The sequence below is a fragment of the Bombyx mandarina genome, chromosome 05 (assembly GCF_030267445.1).
Source record: "Bombyx mandarina strain Sakado chromosome 05, ASM3026744v2".
NCBI classification, from domain to species: Eukaryota; Metazoa; Arthropoda; class Insecta; order Lepidoptera; family Bombycidae; genus Bombyx; species Bombyx mandarina.
In genome coordinates, this window is record NC_143212.1 from 7,785,747 (window position 1) to 7,807,690 (window position 21,944).

At 37.2% G+C, this 21,944-nt stretch overlaps 1 protein-coding gene across 9 annotated transcripts in view; it reads left to right on the top strand.

Moving 5' to 3' along the window:
• Positions 1-183: 183 nt before the first annotated feature.
• Positions 184-21,944, top strand: part of alpha-Catr (alpha-catenin related) — a 67,490-nt gene continuing 45,729 nt past the window's right edge. For 3 of the 9 annotated variants that reach the window (XM_089727344.1, XM_089727345.1, XM_089727347.1), the window contains exons 1-2: positions 806-1,033; positions 3,862-4,042. In XM_089727344.1, the coding sequence (XP_089583470.1) occupies positions 833-1,033; positions 3,862-4,042 (382 nt within the window). In that variant the 5' untranslated portion in view covers positions 806-832. Of the gene's footprint in view, positions 301-803; positions 1,034-3,861; positions 4,043-21,944 lie in introns of those variants that run through there. The other 6 variants (XM_089727351.1, XM_089727352.1, XM_089727343.1 and 3 more) reach the window with 5 other exon arrangements.

Genomic DNA, 21,944 nt, shown 5'->3' on the forward strand with positions numbered 1-21,944 from the left:
GTAACAACATCGGAAGCGTATAACAATATGAAAATACGTACGCGTAAGTTTATACGTAATCAAAACAAAGTGAAGCACGTGAAGCTAGGAGTATTTAGATGCTAGTTGATTGTAAACGATAGCCAGGTGGCGGGCGGCGGAGGCGGAGAGGTGGCCAATGAGGGCGGCGCGGAAAATTGCGCGCGCACACGCGCAGTCGCGCCCGCGCCAGCCATGGCGGCCGCCGGCCTGCCTGATCTCGACCTCAGACAGATAAAAACGCGATCCATCGAGAGAACTCTGCTCCCCCTCATTAAACAGGTACGGTACGCCTCCTACCGACCCCCAGACGTCACCTTCCTACCTCAGGCGGTTGCTTCGAGGTCTGTGACGTTCCTGATTACCGACAGAACACGTCTACGACACTGATCTGACGTCGTATGGAGCTTTTACGATATCTAGTTTTACGTACCCCGTCTAAATTCGTAGTATTATTTTCGGAACTAAAGCGATTTAGAGCGTGTCGTCGCTTTGACGTTTCACTTTAGAATTTCCCGCCCGTCGCAACTATCTGTTGCGTTCAGTCGCGCAATCGCCTTGCGAGAGTTCACGGACGGCGGCGGATTCGAATGGACGGAGCGTAGTTTCATACTTCGGCTGGGCAGATTTTTATGGCAATTGCCATTATTTTTAAGACTTCATTGTGGTGATATTTGAATTAGAAAATTCGAAAAGGTAAGAACAAAATTCATCACGTACGTCAATTTGTTTGGTACTTAATCAGTGCTGATAAAGTGCTGAGGGCGGGCGGCCACGTGGGTATTGAACGGGCGGGGGCGGGGGTTGTGGATCGATGGCTGTCGGGCCGGCAGTGCCGCGGCGAACGCGGGCGGAGCGGCTCGGTGCCGACACGGCAACGTCACGGAGCACGTGCGCGCGCCCGCGGACAGCGCGCCGTCGAGCGCGCGCCCACCGCCCGCGCGTCACGCGCTCTCTCTCTTGCGACATGGACGTGCTTTCCGATGACGATGAATACGCGCGCCGCGAACGACAGGTAGGCTCTTCCATAATGAAAAGAAACTTCTACTATGAGCTCCTGCATCGTTTTTAACACGATCAGTTGTCGTGGTCTTACCCTGATAAAATACAAACAGCAACAAGTAGCGGCATGTGGGTAATTTTCAACGACGACGTCAAACGGAGTATTACAGACCTAGCGTTGCTCGTATCCCGGGCAAATCATGCAAATGAAAAGTAGATCTTGGACTAGTCTACTTTGTCTAGATTATATAACAAAAAAAAACTTAATAGAAAACTTTTTGTTTTTCTTATATTAAAGTTAGAGCGTATAAATAAATGTAGAGCATGTTTTTTTGTAAAGCTATTTTTTTAAAGTACTTTGCAAAATTAGATTATTTTTGGCTTATATGTATTACAGCTATCACATTTTATAATCTTATAGTTAAACTACATCTAAACAATATTTATTTATTTAAAAAATATTTCACCTATTTAAAAAAGTCCGAAAATTGTATTTATAATATGTAAGCCAATCTAAATGTTTTATAAATTTTTAATACTTTCGCAATTCTTCAAATTAAAAAATAAGTTCGTCGCTACACGAACACCGTAAGAATGTATCGAGTGCTTATTTAATAATAAAACTACCAATGCTCGCCATCATTTAAAAAGTTTGGATAATAATCGCCTTTTATGTAATGTTAGAGCCGTTTACAAAAAATCGTACTATTGATTAAGACTTTCATGAATCGGTTTTGGCTCACGACATTTATCTTTGTTTACCACGTATTCGTCTGTGCCAGACAGACACTGTAAGGTCTCGTTGTTTTATGTTATACTCTTATTAATTATTAAAGAAAAGATTTTTATTCACTAAATACAACGTGTAGTTATGACAATTACGCAATTAAAAATATCAATTTTGCAATATTTGTATAATGAACGATGCTACTTCATAAAGCAAATACGGCAAATACGTTATTCACATTGAGTTATCCGACCAATAATGAATTGACTTTACATTTTTTTTATTAACTTTTTCTTAACTGGCTTAGAGAACAAAAATATGCAGACAAAATGATCAGCAAGCTGATTGATTACAATACAATACGGTACTAAAAACACACACCACCAAATGTTTTTAAGACTATCAAACACAAATAAACAAAAATTTGATATATTTTAGATATTTACGATTCAATCTCACATTTATTATTTTTATTTTACAATTTCAGATTGTTTAATACTCAACAGTTTTCGTGCTCAAGGGCTAGGATTTTTTTTTGCTTAGATGGATGGACGAGCTCACAGCCCACCTTGTGTTAAGTGGTTACTGGAGCCCATAGACATCTACAACGTAAATGCGCCACCCACCTTGAGATATGAGTTCTATGAGTCTCAGTATAGTTACAACGGCTGCCCCACCCTTCAAACCGAAACGCATTACTACTTCACGGCAGAAATAGGCAGGGTGGTGGTATCTACCCGTGTGGACTCACAAGAGGTCTTACCACCAGTAATTACGCAAATTATAATTTTGCGGGTTTGATTTTTATTACACGATGTTATTCCTTCACCGTGGAAGTCAATCGTGAACATTAATAGAAGTTATGTTTCTGTTTTTAATATTAATAATTATTATTAATTTCCGCGACTGGCCAAATCCAAAAGTTAAGAAAAAAAACTATGTTTATTATTTCATTGCTGCATAAAAGATAAAAGTCCAGTTTCATTATCTGTCGGTAACATTTCATATATTTTCATTGCACTAACTGGTAGATTGTTTAGAAAATGTCTTTCTATGTATTAATCAGCTATCGGTACCGCAGCGAATATTGTAATAGTTCTATGAGCACATATTTAGATGACATATTCTAGAAATTTCGAAAGAGGTAATATCTGATTTTATGAGATTTATATATTAGGGGTTAAAGTATGAAATTGCCGGCTGGTACTGAAAAATTGAAATTCGTTTTTTTTTCATATGTTAAATATTGATTTGATCAAAATATCTACCATTATTTTCTATACATTGCTGCCATCTAATAGGAAGGTAATTTATGCCTTTGCGATAGAACTCTGCTGATCTAGATTCTACAAGCTATGTGAAAGCATTTTGTACTGCATCCTGGGAAGAAAACTTTTTATCACGTAGAAAATAATCCAAATAACGAAAAAAATTGTAGTCTAGGTAGAAGCAAAGTCTGGCGAACACTGAGGGTGACGAATGGTTATTAATTTCATACTTAAACCCCTTTTATACTGTTTTGTTCAATAAACGACTAGCAAAAAAAGTAGAGAATATAAATAACAGTTTAAAATAACTAACAAAATACGCTTTTATAGAAAGTCCAACTAAAAAATAGAAAATAAATTTTAATTAATTTGTATTGAAAGTAGTGCAAGAAAAAACGATTTTAGTGTAAAAAAAAGCGAGGGGTGCTTTTCAGGATATTATCAAAATAGCCCTTCTACTCATATCTGTTCATAAAATATTTATAACTACTGATACCATGCACCCCACGGTTTTTTTTACAATAAAATCATTTTTTCTTACACTATTTTTAATTCAAATTTATTAAAATTTATTTTCTATTTTTTAGGTGGATTTTCTATAAAAGCGTATTTTTTTTGTTTTTTTTAAATATTATTTATTTTTAACTTCTTAGTTTAATTTAAATTTTTAAATTTTTTTTCTTAATTTTTTTAATATTGAATTGGCATCGGTCCTTAATAAGTATACCTAATTTGCGACGTTTTGAAGGGGGTCAAAATCATGTTCAAAGATTCCGTTACATACTAACATACATATGTCTGAAGCTACTAATAAAAGCGTATTAAAAAGCGATAATTTCGCAACAGATCAGCAATCTCGTGGCGACGCGGAACGAAGCTGCTGGAGGCGGTGCGGCCGTGCAACGAGTGGGTGCGGCTGTCTGCTGCGCCGTTGAGCGCTTCGTGGCCGTCGGCGAGACCATCGCTGACGACAACCCCGATGTGAGGCACAACATGGTACTCGCCTGTAAAGAAGCTAGAGCAGCGGGTAACTATCCATAAATATACTACTAACGCGTTTCCTAAAAAAAAATAAGATGTGTGGGACACCGGATAGGAACGAAGTTCCATATTATAAAAATATTAATTTTAAGTTCTATTCGAGGTATAAAAAAAATAAAACTGGAGGTTTCGCAACAACCCACGGTCATTCGGTAACGTGCGAACTTATTGTGGTACACTTCATTCACGGTTGTTTGCATAAGAGTTAGTGTATTGCGTAAACGAACGCTCTGAGAACGTGGTCAATGAATGATAAAAAAATATGTTATTTTTTGTACGTTATTACAAAGTTAAGTCGTATACTGTGTGCATTACTAATAAAAATATTACATTACGGACGTTTTTCCCGGTTAGGGTACCCCTCCGCATCGTCCCATAAGGAACTTCGTTCCAAAAACTACACCAGACGGAACGGACAATGTGTACCGGTCGTTTCTGACATTTATAATATCGAAATATTTCATTTAAAAAAAAATGTGTGTAATGCACATGTGGCAGAAGTGAAACCTTATTAATTAGGTATGAAGCAGAGCACAAAGAGAACCACTAATATAAAAAACAGCTGTACAATGCTTTCTATCTCCTTTTCTCCCACGTTAAATATTATGAATTTAAGTATCTGTCTCTTTTTACTGTAGCTTTTTGGTTTCATCGACTATCAAATCACAAAGATGGTAAAGAAGATTTTTTTTAAAAACTTACAAAAAGAATTGGCACTGTCACGGCGATATAACGTAACTTAAAATCAGCTGATGCGCGAGGTTAATAATGGTCTGATGTGACACGGTTTACTAAGTATCAACTTGCGTAGTCTAGTAAATAATTGATGGATTGTGTTTTATTTGAGGTAATAGATGATTAGCGCAATATATTCCGCACTTTTTAATAATTTCCCTACCTTTACCCTTACCCTTTTAAATATACACTAAAAATCAGTTTACTTATAATTTTTGCAATCACGGTAAGGATAAATAATTTTTAACACCAGAAAATGTAGAATATAATAACTAAAACATCAAACTAAGCCGCTAATCGATCTTTAATAATGAAGTTATGATAATCGATAATTAAATAAATGAAATATATTCATATTACTTTAAAAGATGTTACTGAAACAATGCAGTATTCATGTATGCAGACATTAAGCCAAAAAGGACAGTTTTATTGTTAACCACATCAGAACCAAAGTATTTCAAAACAATGCCATAACGTCTCTTTTGTCCCAGAGGCAAAGTATACAATACAAAAAAAGTTAAAGAAAAGCTCCAAAAGGAAAACCATACAATTACTTAAACATTAATTAAGCTTAATTAGAGTCATTCTACCATTTCGTTTTATTGTCTTTGGTAAGAGAACGAACATAAATTTGCATACAAATGAAGCAACTTTTGGATAGTTTACTCTACGTTCGCCATTTCGGTGAAATAGTTTCTTAGGTTATTTCATTAAAACTTCACAAAGGCATCAATTTTGGGTCAATAAGCTCTCTAATTTCTATTAATCTGAACATTCATGAAACTTGTAAAACTAGTCAGTTGGTACGAACTTCTTAAAATAAATTAACTTAATAAAATTTTACAAAAAAAATGCTTTCAAACAGCTGATAAAGATACATAATTAATTGATCATTTAAATTTAATTAACCTTTATTAACAACTTATTATTATTATTATGTATTCTATTCTATTATTACTATATAACAACTTATTATTTTATTAACAACACTTAAGACGATACAAAATATACATAATACCAATACAATAATGATTATATTATGATGTTTTGTCACATAGTAAGTACATCCTAAAAGATACTAAATTCCGAATTCGCTCCCGAAATTTTATTAAAAGTCGTTTAATAAATTAACGCAAAATGACCAAATGGAAAGCATCGAGATTAAATCCGGGCCGTACGTATAATTCAGAAGGTTTTTAATCAAGGCTTGCGTGACCTATAAATCTTTCGATATCTCTATTGTGTTGGCTTAAAGGGCCGATATCTATCGGAAAATGGAAAAGGTGCATGAGCTTCGTGCAATCATAATGAAACGGCAGCGGCTTGGCTCTGCTCCTGGCATTGCTGGAGTCTATGGGCGACGGTAACCACTTACCATCAGGTGGGCCATGCGCTCGTCGCTCGTCTGCCTACAAAGGAAAAAAAAAAGATTAAGTAAGGATTTTTTTATATTCAATTTACATTTAAAGCGTATTTTATAAGCCTAGTCACGGCTTGGTCTGCAAGCCTTTTTTTGCTTCATGCAATACATACATTTAGTCATTTGTCACATATTAAACTGCAGAAGAGGGTTGCTCGAGTGATCGATTTTGCTTGCTACCTCTGAGTTTGCAGAGGGACTCAATGTAACCATGGGTACGTCATTTAGCTCTGATTAAATATCGGTTAACAACTTTACTACACCGTACCATGAACGGCTTCCGGGAGTTCTCTAAGAAATTGTTTTAGTAAATCCCGTCATATTCTTTCTGTTGAAATATTTTCTTCCGTGTTCATGTGCGATATTCTAATACAAACCATTTTTGTAATGTCATTACCATGATCAATGATCCATGATGCCTTTTGATTAGATGAAAAATATGCTTCTCTGATTAATGGGCAACAAAATAAAGCGTAATAATACAATTATTTTTTTGTATCCTATTCGTTTTCAGAATGAATCTCTATAGTCTTGTGTACAGTCTTCAATTTAAAGTTTCATCGGACCATTTCGGGTGGGACGACCAAACCGCCAAAGTTTGAATTAAATTAATATTAGTTACTTTCACTTAGATTACAGTTTGCATGCTTAGTGATTATGATTTGAATACAGTAAGTATATATTCGATTTGAATGAAATGAATAATTTTTTAAAGTTGAAATTTTCAAAATTATTTTGCAATTTTTTTTGTGTTTTGTTCAGAAAATTTAAAAGAACTAAAACTGAGAAAAAGCCTTGCACAGTTGAAACTAGATCTATATAGGTATATATAAAAGTCTATGTATGAATGTAGAGACATATATATAAAATATATTCTTAAAGGTTCCGAAACCTTTTATACTGGTGAGTCTTGACCTCTTGTGAGTCCGCGTGGGTAGGTACCACCGCCCTGCCTATTTCTGCCGTGAAGCAGTAATGCGTTTCGGTTTGAAGGGTGGAGCAGCCGTTGTAACTATACTGAGATCTTAGAACTTATATCTCAAGGTGGGTGGCGCATTTACGTTGTAGATGTCCATGGGCTCCAGTAACCACTTAACACCAGGTGGGCTGTGAGCTCGTCCACCCACATAAGCAATAAAAAAAAATAAAAGCCGCTGCACCGATTTCAGCTACATTTTCAGGAAATCTTTAGATTGTTTCACTTTTTTTTTTTTTTTTTTTTTTTTTTTTTTTTTTTTTTTTTTTTTTTTTTTTTTTTTTTTTTTTTCCTACCTAAGCTGAGAGCCTTGAGAGGCTATATCAGCGTAACCCTAACTTTAGTAGGTGAGCTCACGGGGCTCAAACCTGACGATGTTGCTAACACGAACCCTAGCAAGAGTCGTGCTTCGCAGAATCTACCACCGGATCGGAAACGCGACCCACTGAGAAGATCCGGCGAGAAACTCAGTGGGCTGTGTCTGGGAGTTAATTTACTCGTCGAGCCCTTCGTCGCAAGCGACGGGTTCGACGAAACCAAGAAAAAAAAAAAAAAAAAAAAAAAAAAAGTAGCCTATGTTCATCAGGGACAATGCCGACATTCTTCTAATGGAAAAATACTTTTTCAAATCGTTCCAGTAGTTTCGGAGCCTATTCGAAACAAACAAACAAACAAATCTTTCCTCTTTATAATATTAGTATAGATATAGATATATTTGGACGCTTAAGCCGTCCGTTTTGTTTTTCGAATCAATAAAATTCAAATTACACCTCGTTTTTATATCCACACAATTATATATTTACGAAAATCCGTGCAACCCGTTCTAAAAGCCCTCATAAATTTGTGTCAACAGCCTGACCCGAATTTTAATGGTCGAACGTTATTACCGGATCCAGCATGCCAACAAACAAAAGACGCAAACAATAGCCACTCCCGCCCTCTGCTGCGGAACAATCATCAGCTCTCTATTTAATGCCAATTCTCATTCGATATTTTCGGCTGTCTCTGCCAAATTAACATAAGCCTAGATATGCGACCACGGACCGGATGACATTGGCTTGAATGCAATTGGAAATAAAATAAATTGAGGAGAGAACTCAGAATAAAAGCTCTCGGCAAATATAATGAAGATTTTTAAGTTTTTTTTTCTTCCAAATCAGCTTTACAATACGTTTGGGTTTAGAGGGTGGGACAATCGTTATACTACACAATTGAGACTTAGACGTGGTGATATCTATAGGCTCCAGTTGCCATTTAACACCCATAGAGTCGTGAGTTTTTTCACTCGTCTACGGAATAAATAATAAAATATAGCTATTAATAAAGTACACAGGGCAAATCTAATTTACTTTTAATAATTTACTTTTAATACCTAAAATAAAAGTAAACACGAAATGAAACAAATTCTAATTAATAAGCCAAATAATTTATTTTAAATAGAAAATTAGATAATTTTGTTTGTCATATCTACAAGTGTCGTTTGGAAATAAAACTAAATCTATGATAGCTTATGAAATGTTATAACAGCATAGAAAATAATTAGTTTGAAATACGTCGACTGCCCACGCAATTATGCGATAACATCAGTATAACTTCTTTATAAATTAGATTCTTTTGATTCTATTTTCAAAGGGTCACATTTACCACTAATGATTTAATATAGGCTAAATCCTCGAAGGTCCCGGTTATTGAATTAAATATTTGATTAAAAGTGTCAAAATTTAGAAAAAAAAACGTATGTGGGATAGTAAAAAAATTATTAATGAATATTTAAATAAGTGGAAGATACCAATCAATCTGTCTACAACTAAATTCGATCTGTTTAGGCTTTAAACTACCCGAACCTATATTATTGAATATTTGACTCATGTATTTAACCAACTGTTCCTAGTCTTTGTTAACCCAGGTTGTACGCCGCCTCTACGCTGGGGTGGTGCGATCGATGGCCCTGTACGGTGCGCCTGTATGGGCTGAGCCGCGCAATCGGGCTACTATGGCTCGGTTCCTGCGCCGGCCGCAGCGCACCGTTGCTATCAGGGTCATCCGTGGATATCGCACCGTCTCATTCGAGGCGGCGTGTGTGTTGGCGGGGACGCCGCCATGGGAGCTGGAGGCGGAGTCGCTCGCTGCCGACTATCGGTGGCGCAGTGAACTTCGTGCTCTGGGCGTGGCGCGTCCCTCCAAAAGTGAGCTGCGGGCGCGGAAGGCCCATTCTCGGCGGTCCGTGCTCGAATCGTGGTCGAGGCGGTTGGCCAACCCCACGTGGGGTCTACGGACCGTCGAGGCGGTTTGCCCGGTCTTTTATGACTGGGTGAATCGTGGCCGAGGACGCCTCACCTTCCGTCTGGTGCAGGTGCTGACTGGGCACGGATGCTTTGGAAAGTACCTGCACCGGATAGGAGCTGAGCCGACGACGAGGTGCCACCATTGTGGACACGACCTGGACACGGCGGAGCATACGCTCGCTGTCTGCCCCGCTTGGGAGGTGCAGCGCCGTGTCCTTGTCGCAAAGATAGGACCGGACTTGTCGCTGCCTGGCGTCGTGGCGTCGATGCTTGGCGGCGACGAGTCTTGGAAGGCTATGCTCGACTTCTGCGAGTGCACCATCTCGCAGAAGGAGGCGGCGGGGCGAGTGAGGCAAAGCTCTCCTCACTACGCAGAAACCCGCCGCCGCCGAGCAGGGGGTCGGGACCGGGGTCCCGTCCGTAACCCGGCCCCCTAAGAGCTTCGGGCTCCACCCGCTTTGTGCGGGGAGGAGCTTAGGCGTGGGGCAGCGTGGTAGGTCGCGTTCCCCCGACCGCTCCGGGGGAAGGTGTAGCGCGGCGCTATCAATCGGGCTCTTGGCCCGTCGACCGAGGGAACCGGCGGTCATGTTGCTGGCGGCCGCCGGTCCGGCGTCTGGGGGACGGCGGGATGGATGTAATGTGCTCTGCGTAAACCCTGTCCCGCCGTCTCAATAACTCCGACTGGGTTCCCACCCGGTCCGGGGTAGGGCGCCGGCTGTGAGCGGCAGGAGTTTTTAGTGAGGTTCGACTCCCACATACCCCACCTGCCGTGCGGGTGGGGATCCGGCGATTTTCTCCTGTGGAAAAAAAAAAAAAAAAAAAAAAAAAAGTCTTTGTTAACCGACTTCAAAAAAGGAGGAGGTTCTCAATTCGACTGTATATTTTTTTTTTGTTACCTCATAACTTAGTCAAAAGTTTGGTAAATCGATTTTGATGATTCTTTTTTTTATTAGAAAGCTGATGCTTCCTGTGTGGTCCCATTTCAATTTAGTCCAGTTCTGATAATGAGTATCCATGAGAAAACCATATAAGTCTTAAATATGCATTAAGTACGTGCGCGACAAATAGATGAATAACTCAATAACTCAATATCACGCAAACCGATTTCAATGATTATTGTTTTTAGTGTATATTAATTTGTTTTGGAATACCTTTTTTTTCGATTTGAAGTCGGTTTTGTTAAAGCATGTCTATTTACAATTATTTATTGATAGGCAACATGCAACAGGCAACATGTATCCGTGCTTAATAGTAATAATTGCCGGTGCCGGCAACCTCAAAAGAAAAGAAGCGGTCTAGGACTTAAATAAACTAACGTGAACATTAAAATCTCTGTAGTTTGTGGAATAAATAACTAAGAAACTCACGTCGAGCACGCAGAGCCTGTAATTATGTAATTTTTAATTTTCATGTTATTTTTCATACAAAAGCAATCTCTATATATAAAAATGAATTGCTGTTCGTTAGTCTCGCTAAAACTCGAGAACGGCTGGACCGATTTGTCTAATTTTGATCTTGAATTATTTGTGGAAGTCCAGAGAAGGTTTAAAAGGTAGATAAATATGAAAATGCTCGGAATTAAATACAAAAAAACAATTTTCTATTTCCTTTGATGTGTCCCCCGTCGGAAGGATTCCTTTTGTTTGCTTTAAGTTTATTTTATACAAAAGTTTAGGTCTTTTATTTATCAATTGAGGCACTACGAAGTCTGCCGGGTCAGCTAGTACTCAATAACTACATAGTTTAATAACATTTATTAAACAGTTTTTAAACTATTGAAAGGATTATATTTATAAAATTCATATCCGCATATACTTATCAACATCATACACTCACACGTATAGTTTGCAGCGAAGAAAATAGTGAATAGGTAATATTTTCTTCGCTCCAAATCGACATTAAGATAGTATATATGAAGAAGGTTTTGTGAACGAGACAGCCTAAAATATTATGGGCACAGAGCTATATTTTACGGAAGTCCCTTCCGGCACGAAAAATTCGGGCGTATTTTTTTAAGTAAGGTTTTTGGACTAGTTTTGTAACAAGATTATCTCAGATCGTAACCAAATCTAATAAATAGCAGGTGTCGACCACAACCTTTGGTCCGACCAAGCTCGTATTTACGAATGTCGAATGCCTTGGGAGGTAATGTTAGAATTTCTCTAGTCTCTGGCTTAAGCTCAGTAAGATTTATCTGGCGCATACATGTTTTATGTATCTGGGATGAATACTGTGGTCTCAGATGTTCCTTTTGAGGTTCATGATGAGTATGAATAGCCGTCTCCCTTCTTCGAGAGCTTGTATTATTTATGAAGCTTGATTGCAAATGTGTGGTTTAGCATCAAGTGCATATTGGAGTTAAACTGAAGGGCTCGGTCGACTAAGATACTAGTAAAGGTCTATAATCATACATAGTACTCCGCAGTAGTACAGTGTTCTTTGTTATGTAGTTGTGTATGTAACCTATGTTTTATGTATAAGCCTGCATAATGATTTTAACTATTAAGTACGCTAAGCTTTTAAGTTTTAATTTTTTACTACTTATTTTTATACTATATTTAACAGGCTTTTATTAACTTGGTTGTTGTTTGTATGTAATCTTTAAATTTTAGAATCTTTGAACGTTATTTTTACCGACTTGAAGACGTCTGTTGTTTTAAGATATAGAAATTTTGTTTGTATACAACACACGAACCAAATATTGGTTTGTATTTCATTCATTTTTGTTTACCTAAACTGATCTTCCGTGCCCAAATTGCGTATCAAAAAAAATTTAAACCCTTCTAGCAATTCACCTAGATATATCATTTCATAGTCATCTATCATTTTCATTACTAAAGTATATTTACCTTGAATAGAAAATGGTAAACATAAAATTGGGATCCTAAAACGACAAATGTCTCATTCCGCCTAAAGTATCGCATATGCTATTTAAATTCCTGAGTCGTAAAAGACAACCGAAGCGTAAATCACACAAAAAAGGTTGCTGCCATTTCATCTCACACACCTATCTATTGAGTTTAAATTTTCATGTGGCGCTCGTAAAATCACCCAAACCCGAACTTTATCCGTTTATTCATGAACATTACCGCCATCAAACGATTAATATTAATGACGCCATAAAAAAGCTATGTTCTCATACTCCGAAAAGTTGTAACCTAATCGTGATTCGAATCCAGGTCACGTAGGAGTTCGTAGCGTTAGTTTTAGCCCGACGTTACGGATGTTTGAAATACAGCACGAACCGTAAAGGGACGAAAACCTCCTATCCAAAGTTGAAGTAGTATTGAAAGGTCCTCGTTAAGAAAAGAAGGCGATCTTACAGACTCGAGTGCCAGCTACTGAAATTATTCGACGAAAAGAAAAAGTAGAAGCGGTTATTGAACCACGGCTTCCATTCACAAGTACAATCAAATTTTAATAGCAGATGTTACAGTGCGTTATATTTTACGTAGTAAACATGATGATATTAAACATCACTCATTAGAGTTAACCCGAATTCGTTCCTATTTCAATATTAAAAAGATAAATTAATATTGCAACACGAAACAGCTCTATCCAGGTTTTAATATTTAATTAAAAGTACTTTTACGGATTAATCAAGCGTTTTTGTTAATCTCGTCGGCCGTGACCACGAAAACTGTAAAGTATTCTAAACGTCAAAAATAATAGCAGACCATAAAAAACACGAGTTTAATCCGTAAAAGTGGTTTTAATTTATGTCTACGACTCGGGAAAGCGCAATAAAATATTATATTATGTTTTAACGTTTTATAATTTTACAAAATTATTATTATTACTATTTTTTTTTGTATTGTGTTTCTCGAAATATTTAAGATATTTCGGTATAATGAAAATCACGGGTCTATGCCAAGTGAGCTTCATTTTCTACTTGCAGAATATTTAAGTCTTCCTGCAAGAATTGACGGACTATACGGCATGTGTTTAATATTGCGGCTTTTTATTACTATTATTATTATTATTTTATCTTAGCTGTTTTAAAACCATAACAATATACTCGTATATGTACATATGTTAAGTCAATTAAAGTAACCGATAAAATCAAGTATAGGCAGTTTTATGGTTATGGCATCGGTCCCTGTCCCATATACGGGACATCCCAATGCGGCCTTTGGCAGGAGTTAACTATGTCATGACTCTTGTAACGTTTCAATATTATATAACTTTATGCTCCCGGATGAATCATAAAAGTGAGTTGTAAAAGTTTTATTGAATAAACGGATTCGCTTACAATGCTTTTAACATCGACCAGCTAACTTAAGAAAAGTTCGCGTTCTCTTCAGAGTTCTTGATGCGGGTTAGTTCTGAGTGCTAAGACACGAAGTTTGTTTCTGCGGCCGGCTACGAAAACATAAAAAAAAACTGCTAATTACATTTTTTTTTTTAAACTTACAAAAATTCCAAGACTTAGATTCTGGTTCAAGGGCTTAAGAGTCGACTAGTGAAATTAAATTAAAATACGGGCAGTATTTGAGATATGAGGCTCATTTTCATTACATTGTGTAATCCTTAGGTTAAATTTAAAACTCAAACTACCCTGTTATATAGCTTTTTATTTATTGCCGTTGTAGGCAGACGAGCATACGGCCCACCTGATGGTGAGTGGTTACCGTCGCCAATGGACTTCACCAATGCTAGGGGCAGAGACAAGCCGCTGCCTACCGATACATATAGCATATATAAAAACAATATATTTTTATCATCACATAGTTTAATAAAACGAACGACTTGAATAATGGAAGTTTACGTTTATAGTTAACGAAAACGGATGAAGATTTTATGTCATCCTTAATTTTCAGATAAAGTTTACGATGCCTTTAAACTGCAACCCCTCATTTGCCAGCTACGGAGCTCGTACAAGCCACTGGATAAGTTCGTACGAAGTCAACGGCGCGTGAGCTCTTTAGATATGCTTGAATCTCACTCATAACATGTCAATATTACGAAAAACAAATGAAAATAATGTAAATGTCTATCGTGTGTAAGTAATTTATATAAAAAATTATTTTGTCAACCTCATTATGCTGAATGCTGAAAGTCGTGGTAGGGTCGAATACCATCGACGTAGTAGTACCTTAAGGATAAGACTTCCAGTGCATTCGTGTTGAGCGACGCACCGGTGTTTGAATCCCAGGCCGGTACCAATTCTTCTAATGAAATACTTACTCAACAAATGTTCACGATTGACTTCCACAGTAAAGGAATAACATCGTGTAATAAAAATCAAACCCGAAAAATTATAATTTGCGTAATTACTGGTGGTAGGACGTCTTGTGAGTCCGCACGGGTAGGTACCACCACCTTGTCTATTTCTGCCGTGAAGCAGTAATGCGTTTCGGGTGGGACAACCGTTGTAACTATACTTGAGACCTTAGAATTTACATCTCAAGGTGGGTGGCGCATTTACGTTGTTGATGTACATGGGCTCCAGTAACCACTTAACACCAGGTGGGCTGTTTGCTCGTCTACTCATCTAAGCAATAAAAAAAACATACTAGACAAAACAATGGACCCATAGAAGTAGCAACCAAAAAAAAATTTTTTTTTTGACCCACCACATCTTTAATAAAGACAACAGATATGAACTTATAAATAGTTTCCGCCAGAAGGCTATGCCGCCCCATGACTCACTAGATAGCCTAGTTCACGAAGTTTATTTAAATTATGACACATAGTACATGCTTTGATTGACTTTGATTTTGTGGACTTAATTAATAACATCTATATATTAATACGTTTACGCAAAATACGCAAAAACTTTGTATACCTTTTTACGAAAATTGCGCAGACGAAGGAGTATGAAATTTTCCACACTTATAGAGAATATGGAGAAGAAGTGCACAATGCTAATATTTTTTTAAAATAATGCATAAAAAATACATTAAATCAAAATTTAACGCACACACGCATGCATACTATTTATTGTCAAACTTTTGTTCTTGACGTCTGTGGTCAAATTGAGAATAGATTAAATATTGTTTGTCTTTATTAATATTTTTTATAGTGTACCCTTGGCGAAATTTTTGATTATAGAATTATAAAATACAATCATAATAGTGTACAAACTTACAATTCCAATTAATTATAGTCGAATTTCGACTACTGCGGGACCTCTAGTTTAGGTAAAAACATGAACATAAATTTCTGTAAGATTTTTTTTTGCCACAAATTTGTCAGACCGGAAAACTGCCGCACTTGACTCCAATCTACTCAGCTTGGTGGTAAAGGCATTGCTGAAGTCCATGGGCAACGGTAACCACTCACAATCAGGTGGGCCGTATGCTCGTCTGCCTACAAGGGCAATAAAAAAAAACCAGCACTGGTAAGCAGGCTTACTTGTTTATGAAATGAGGCGATCAGTGAATAAATCAACGTAGATACATCGTTACCAAGGTGTTCATAGCTACAATCCAAACAGAGGAAATATCACACTTAATTCTCGGCATGACGTAACAGCTCCCGAAGCAAAAATAATAAATAGCATGGTAGTACCTCAACATAACAAAAAAACAACAATATTAATTTTCTAAACCAAGCGAGGATTTTTTATTGCCTATCGTGCCAACAGGAATTACGCAAATTTTCTGGGTTTAATTTTTGTTACACGATATTATTCCTACATTGTGGAAGTCGTCGGTGAACATGTGCTAACCACGTATTTTATTGGAAAAAATACTTGCCTAACCTGCCTATGGGATTTGAACACTAACAAGGTCATATCGCTCGATACGAGTACATCGGCTACCTTATCCTTTAGACCACGATGACTTTTAAAATATCGATACTTTTAGACAGATTTTATACTTCATAAAACTGCCACAAATGCAATTAACGGATGCCTCCAACACATTCCTGAAACAGTTATCAGGTAACCAAGAACACATCTGAGAATATCTTCACCACAGATAAAATAAAATCCATTTAAAATAAAAAAAAGTACGTCACTCAACCCACATTATAAATGTATGAACTAAAAACCATTTATTTAGGACAGTAAATCATAAAACATAAACAAAGAACATGTTGATAAAACTTTGAACATGTCGAAGGATAATTCATGATTTATAATGTACTTCAGAATCTAGCAACCTGTAACTAAGAGCCGCTCGTAAAAAGAGAAGTCTATTATTGGCACGAACCCGCCGTAAATGTGACGTCACACAGACTACGAACGCACGCATCAGCATAATGCCGCGGTAATGTGCTCCTTGACTGCGGCCTAGATCCCGCACCCTGTAGATTATGGCTGCGAGCTCAGGCCACCAAATAAGATCTTTATGCTTGCCCGGTTGCCCTTTTGTAACAGATAGTTATTGTAATTCTCCGGCTTCATAACTACGACAGTGAGAATATGAGAATCTAGGTTTTTAGAACAGCGCTGCTACGCATTTCATCGAGACACTGCACCAATGTTATGTAATCCACGCAGTAGTAATATGGCGCCTTAGATTTTTCGTTTCACAAACAGACATTGTTGTTGCCATACCATAAATTTTAATGACTTTTCTTTCGTTATATTGAATATTTTATATCGTTTGGTAAACCTGAATATAATTACGAGTGTTTTCTTTATACGAAAAGTGATAGAAATTTAATCAAGTCTGATTTTAATATTAAATGTTCACGAATGACTTCCACGGTGAAGGAAGGAACATCGTGTAATAAAAATTAAGCCACAAAATCAAAATTTTCGTAGTTATGTACTGGTAGTAGGTAGTCTTGTGAGTCCGCACGGATAGGTACCATCGCCTTGCCTATTTCTGCCGTAAAGCAGTAATGAGTTTCGGTTTGAAGGTTGCGGCAGCCGTTGTACTGTTACAACTGAGACCTTAGAACTCTTGTCTAAAGTTGAGTAGCGGCATTTACGTTGTAGCTGTCTATGGCCTCCGGTAACCACTTAACACCAGGTGGGCCGTGAGCTCGTCCAACGATTTAGGCAATAAAAAACACCATTAGTGTCTTTATATGTGTTTCAAATCAACGTCACTCTATTTCATTTTGAACCGCAGATAATAAATATATTTAATATTTAAGATTTTGAATCAAAACCTTCTTTGAATGCCGTTTTTATTATATCGCTATCTTGAAATCAAGAAACGATAACAAAATTTCATTACATTCGTGTTAACTGCTCGTTATTATATTTTCAACAAAGAATTATGGATTATCAATTTTCTTGGCGGAAAAACTGCTAAATTGTTGATGGCGGCACGCTATTTGATGGTTTGTCATTATAGGAAAGTACTGAACTACTTATCACTGAAAGCATTAATCGGACGAAGAGTATAATCATTCAAGAGACAATTAACTTCAGAGCGCGCGGAAATAACGAGCTACTAACTTTGAACTTATTATCGTCGGCAGTTTCTAACATCCTTATTAATTATATTCAAGCTCAAACACGAAGGCAAATACAATTATTAATTACTATGTAGATCATAATATTTAAATTCATTAAATTCATGACTTTGAAATCGAAACTAAGTTTAAACGTATTAATAACGTAATAATACAAACTAGAGGTCCCGCAGTAGTCGAAATTCGACTATTATTAATTGGAATTGTAACACTACAGACTACACTATAAAAAATATTAACAAAGACAAAGTAAACAACATTTAATCTATTCTCAATTTGACAACGACGTCAAGAACAAAAGTTTGACAATAAATACCTATAGTATGCATGCGTGTGTGCGTCAAATACATGGTATGTAGTATGTGTAATGTTTTCTTTATTGATTTAATGTATCTTTTATGCGTTATTTTAAAAAAATATTGGCATTACGCACTTCTTCTCTATATTCTCTATAAGTGTGGAAAATTTCATACTCCTCCGTCCGCGCAATTTTCGTAAAAAGGGATACAAAGTTTTTGCTTCACGTATTAATATGTATATAGATATAGATACTAGAAAGATGCAGCGAGAAGCCTTTTATTACGTTGTTTTTTATTAAAAACACAATTCATCACACAAATAATGAAAAAAAATATGTTTATAATCTAAATGGTTTTGCATAATATCCTCCTTCATTATTTTTGTTCGTTTAGTGTGCCGAACGGTGCATAAATTAATTAAAGTTAAAAAAAAAACATTTACAAAAGGTATGTGATAATTACATGTAATAAATAACGTTACTGTATATATATTAATCAACCATCCGAATTATAACTATGTAGCATTTTAGAAGCCTACACCTGCTCATAGGATTGTCATTCTCTAATAAATAAATAAAAATTGCGTTAATGATCTTAAGTTTTGCCAGAGATTCTGTAACGAACAGCACAGGCACGTACCATAATACTTTAATTAGGACGCGAGAGCCCTATGGGGATTCTCTGGTTACACGGATAACCACGTTACTAAGAGCCTCGAGCAATTTCCCCAGGATTGTCTAATTTCAAACAAAGCGTATCTTGTTTCCACACCCCGTGATAATCTTACTCGTGATCTCTCTTAATAATCTGAAGTCTGCAATAATCAATGAAACTTAATCTTTGATAATTTTCATGAAAATAAAAATAATTCAAATACAATAACATTAATTTTCGATTCCACTCAATGGTCATATGAGGGACTAGTTCGAAATTTCAATCGCGGTGGATTATCGAATATATTTTTCTTTAATTTTCACGATCATAGTACAGTAAATTACTACATTTTATGATATGACTATTCATGTTTTTTCGTTACAAAATTTATGAACCGCTACCTACGCCAAATTTATCTAATAGTATAAATATGAAAAATGACATTCCCCTTCGTCGATACATCCGGTGAGGAAATATAACGGGCTTATCGCTAATACGATCACATGCTTACCGACCGCCTTCCTTTTAGCTCATTTTTCTCGAATACATGTTTGACGTCCCAAAATATTATTACAGATATTCCAAATAGAGCACATATTATTATATGCGGCGCGTTCTATGTAGTTCCGTAATTCGTGGTCGACCGGTGATACTGTATTATTTGATACATTATCTAAGGAAGCCCGTTGCAAACCGAATAAAAGCTGGTTGGGTGAAATGGCGACAGGTCTCTGCAACAGCATGCGATCGTAGAATGCCCCTTCAGCTCAAGGGGAAAATTTACAAAACGATCATTAAACCTGTCGTGCTGTATGGATCTGAATGTTGGGCGACAAAAGTAAAGCATGAAAGAGGAGTGCATGCGGCAGATATATGAATGTTGAGATGGATGTGCACAAGAACGGACAAGATAAGGAATGAGTCTATCAGAGGAAATGTGAAAACAGCCCCGATAATTAACAAATTAAAGAGCGAACGGTTAGCGTGGCATGGACATGTGATGCGTAGAGGAAAATGCTTGTGACTAGGAGATGTATGGAAATGGTAGTGCAAGGTAGAGGAGGAAGAGGTCGGACCGAAAAAGACATGGATGGAGTGTGTGAATGACGATATGAGAGAGAGAGCGAAGTGAGTGTTGAGATGACGGCCGATAAAAGAGAATAGAATAGAAAAATTCGCTGTGCTGACCCCACCTAGTGGATAAGACGGAGAAAAAGAAGATTATCTAAGGAAACATTTCATGTATCGAGACGGGCGACGTTTCAGGGCCTTCGATTCGCCTCAAAGGCTCCGTCGGCCGAGCGTCCTTGGGGTGAACTGCGCCCTCTGGTTGTAGTGTTGACCGCGGTAAGCCCCTTACCTCACCCGGGCTCTGACCTCGGAGGGTATCGGACGCTTGGGCGAAGAGTGCAGTCGTTTAGTGGGTAGGGCCCTGAAAACATCCTTGGGCTTGTGGTCTCGCAGTCCTACATACCCGGCGCGGGGACCTCGTAGGAGGTTCGGCCCCCGGTGCGAAAAAAAATAAGGAAACATTCCATACTACCTAGAGCCACTGCGTTCATCTACAGTGCGTTTCCAGAGTACTTTTCAGCCACGTACCATTCAGCTTTGGAATTAACTCCCTCTACGGTGTTTTCCGAGCGCTATGACATGTTCTTCTTCAATCGAGGCTATCGGTATTAAATGGTAGGTAGCGGCTTGGCTCTGCCCCTGGCTTCGCTGACGTCCATGGGCGACGAAAAAAATTAAATGACACAACAACACGGTATTCGGTTTAAGAAATTTTAGCAGCACAAAAATATAGTTGACCAAGAGTAGGTCGGCGTTTGTACTACTAAAACTCAGTAAGCAGTATAAAAACCTAGACGCAACAGGCCTAAGCCGTGGATTACCGCCCTCAGAGGCTTCGCGCTGCAAATCGAATGAACGTAAACATTTCCTCTCCGAGTGTATATCCGTACTAAACACACAAAATAAATGCAATTACTCAAAGACGAAGTTAAAGGGAGCCGAGTTCGTGTTATTGTCTCGTGTTGAGTCTTCGTTACAAAGTTACTTACACAATTGCATGGAAAGAAAGTTTTACTACAACATCTGCGTCTTATCATTTTGTTTTCTTGTGTTCGTTTGCTTAACTCATTACTCATTACTAGAGGTCCCGCAGTAGTCGAAATTCGAATATAATTAATTGGCGTTGTAAGTTTGTACACTATTATGATTGTATTTTATACTTCTATAATCACAAATTTCGCCAAGACTACACTATAAAAATTTTAACAAAGACAAACCATATTCTATTCTCAATTTGACAACAGACGTCAAGAACAAAAGTTTGACAATAAATGGTATGCATGCGTGTGTGCGTCAAATACACGGTATGTAGTGTGTGTAATGTTTTCTTTATTGATTTAAAGTAACTTTTAAGCATTATTTAAAAAAAAATTGCATTGTGCACTTCTTCTCTATATTCTCTATAAGTGTGGAAAATTTCATACTCCTCCGTCCGCGCAATTTTCGTAAAAAGGGATACAAAGTTTTTGCTTCACGTATTAATATATAGATTTCTTTATACTTGAATTTAAATTTCGAGATTGTTTAATCAAAACATCGTCGCTCCGGATTATCTGATAGTAAACGATGACACGACATCTAAACAAATTAAATTTGCCAAATCTCTATTGGTTTTATTTAATGGTGGTCGATCACGAAGGTTCTATTAGACGGGCTTGCGTCGACGGCACACGTGAACGCTGTGTCATTCGCAGGAAATGTGGACCGGTCCGTCGGAAATTCGCCAGTGCCTCGCGCAATTTGTAACCCCGTTTCGAAATTTCACAGGAAACTAGTGCGAAACACCTGACCTTGTTTAGCTGTCGGTTTAGAAAATATTTGAATGTGTATTTTTGTAATGTGCTTGTTTGTTTGTGTATGTTTGTATGAAAATATTTGAATTTGAATGTTAATAATAATTTATGATAATACAATTATAAATTTTTTTTTTTGCCTTTGTAGGCAGACGAGCATACGACCCACCTGATAGTGAGTGGTTACCGTCGCCTATGGACTTCAGCAATGCCAGAGGCAGAGCCGCTTGGCTGCTGCCTACTAAAATATATTTCACGTCTATTGTATCAAACAAA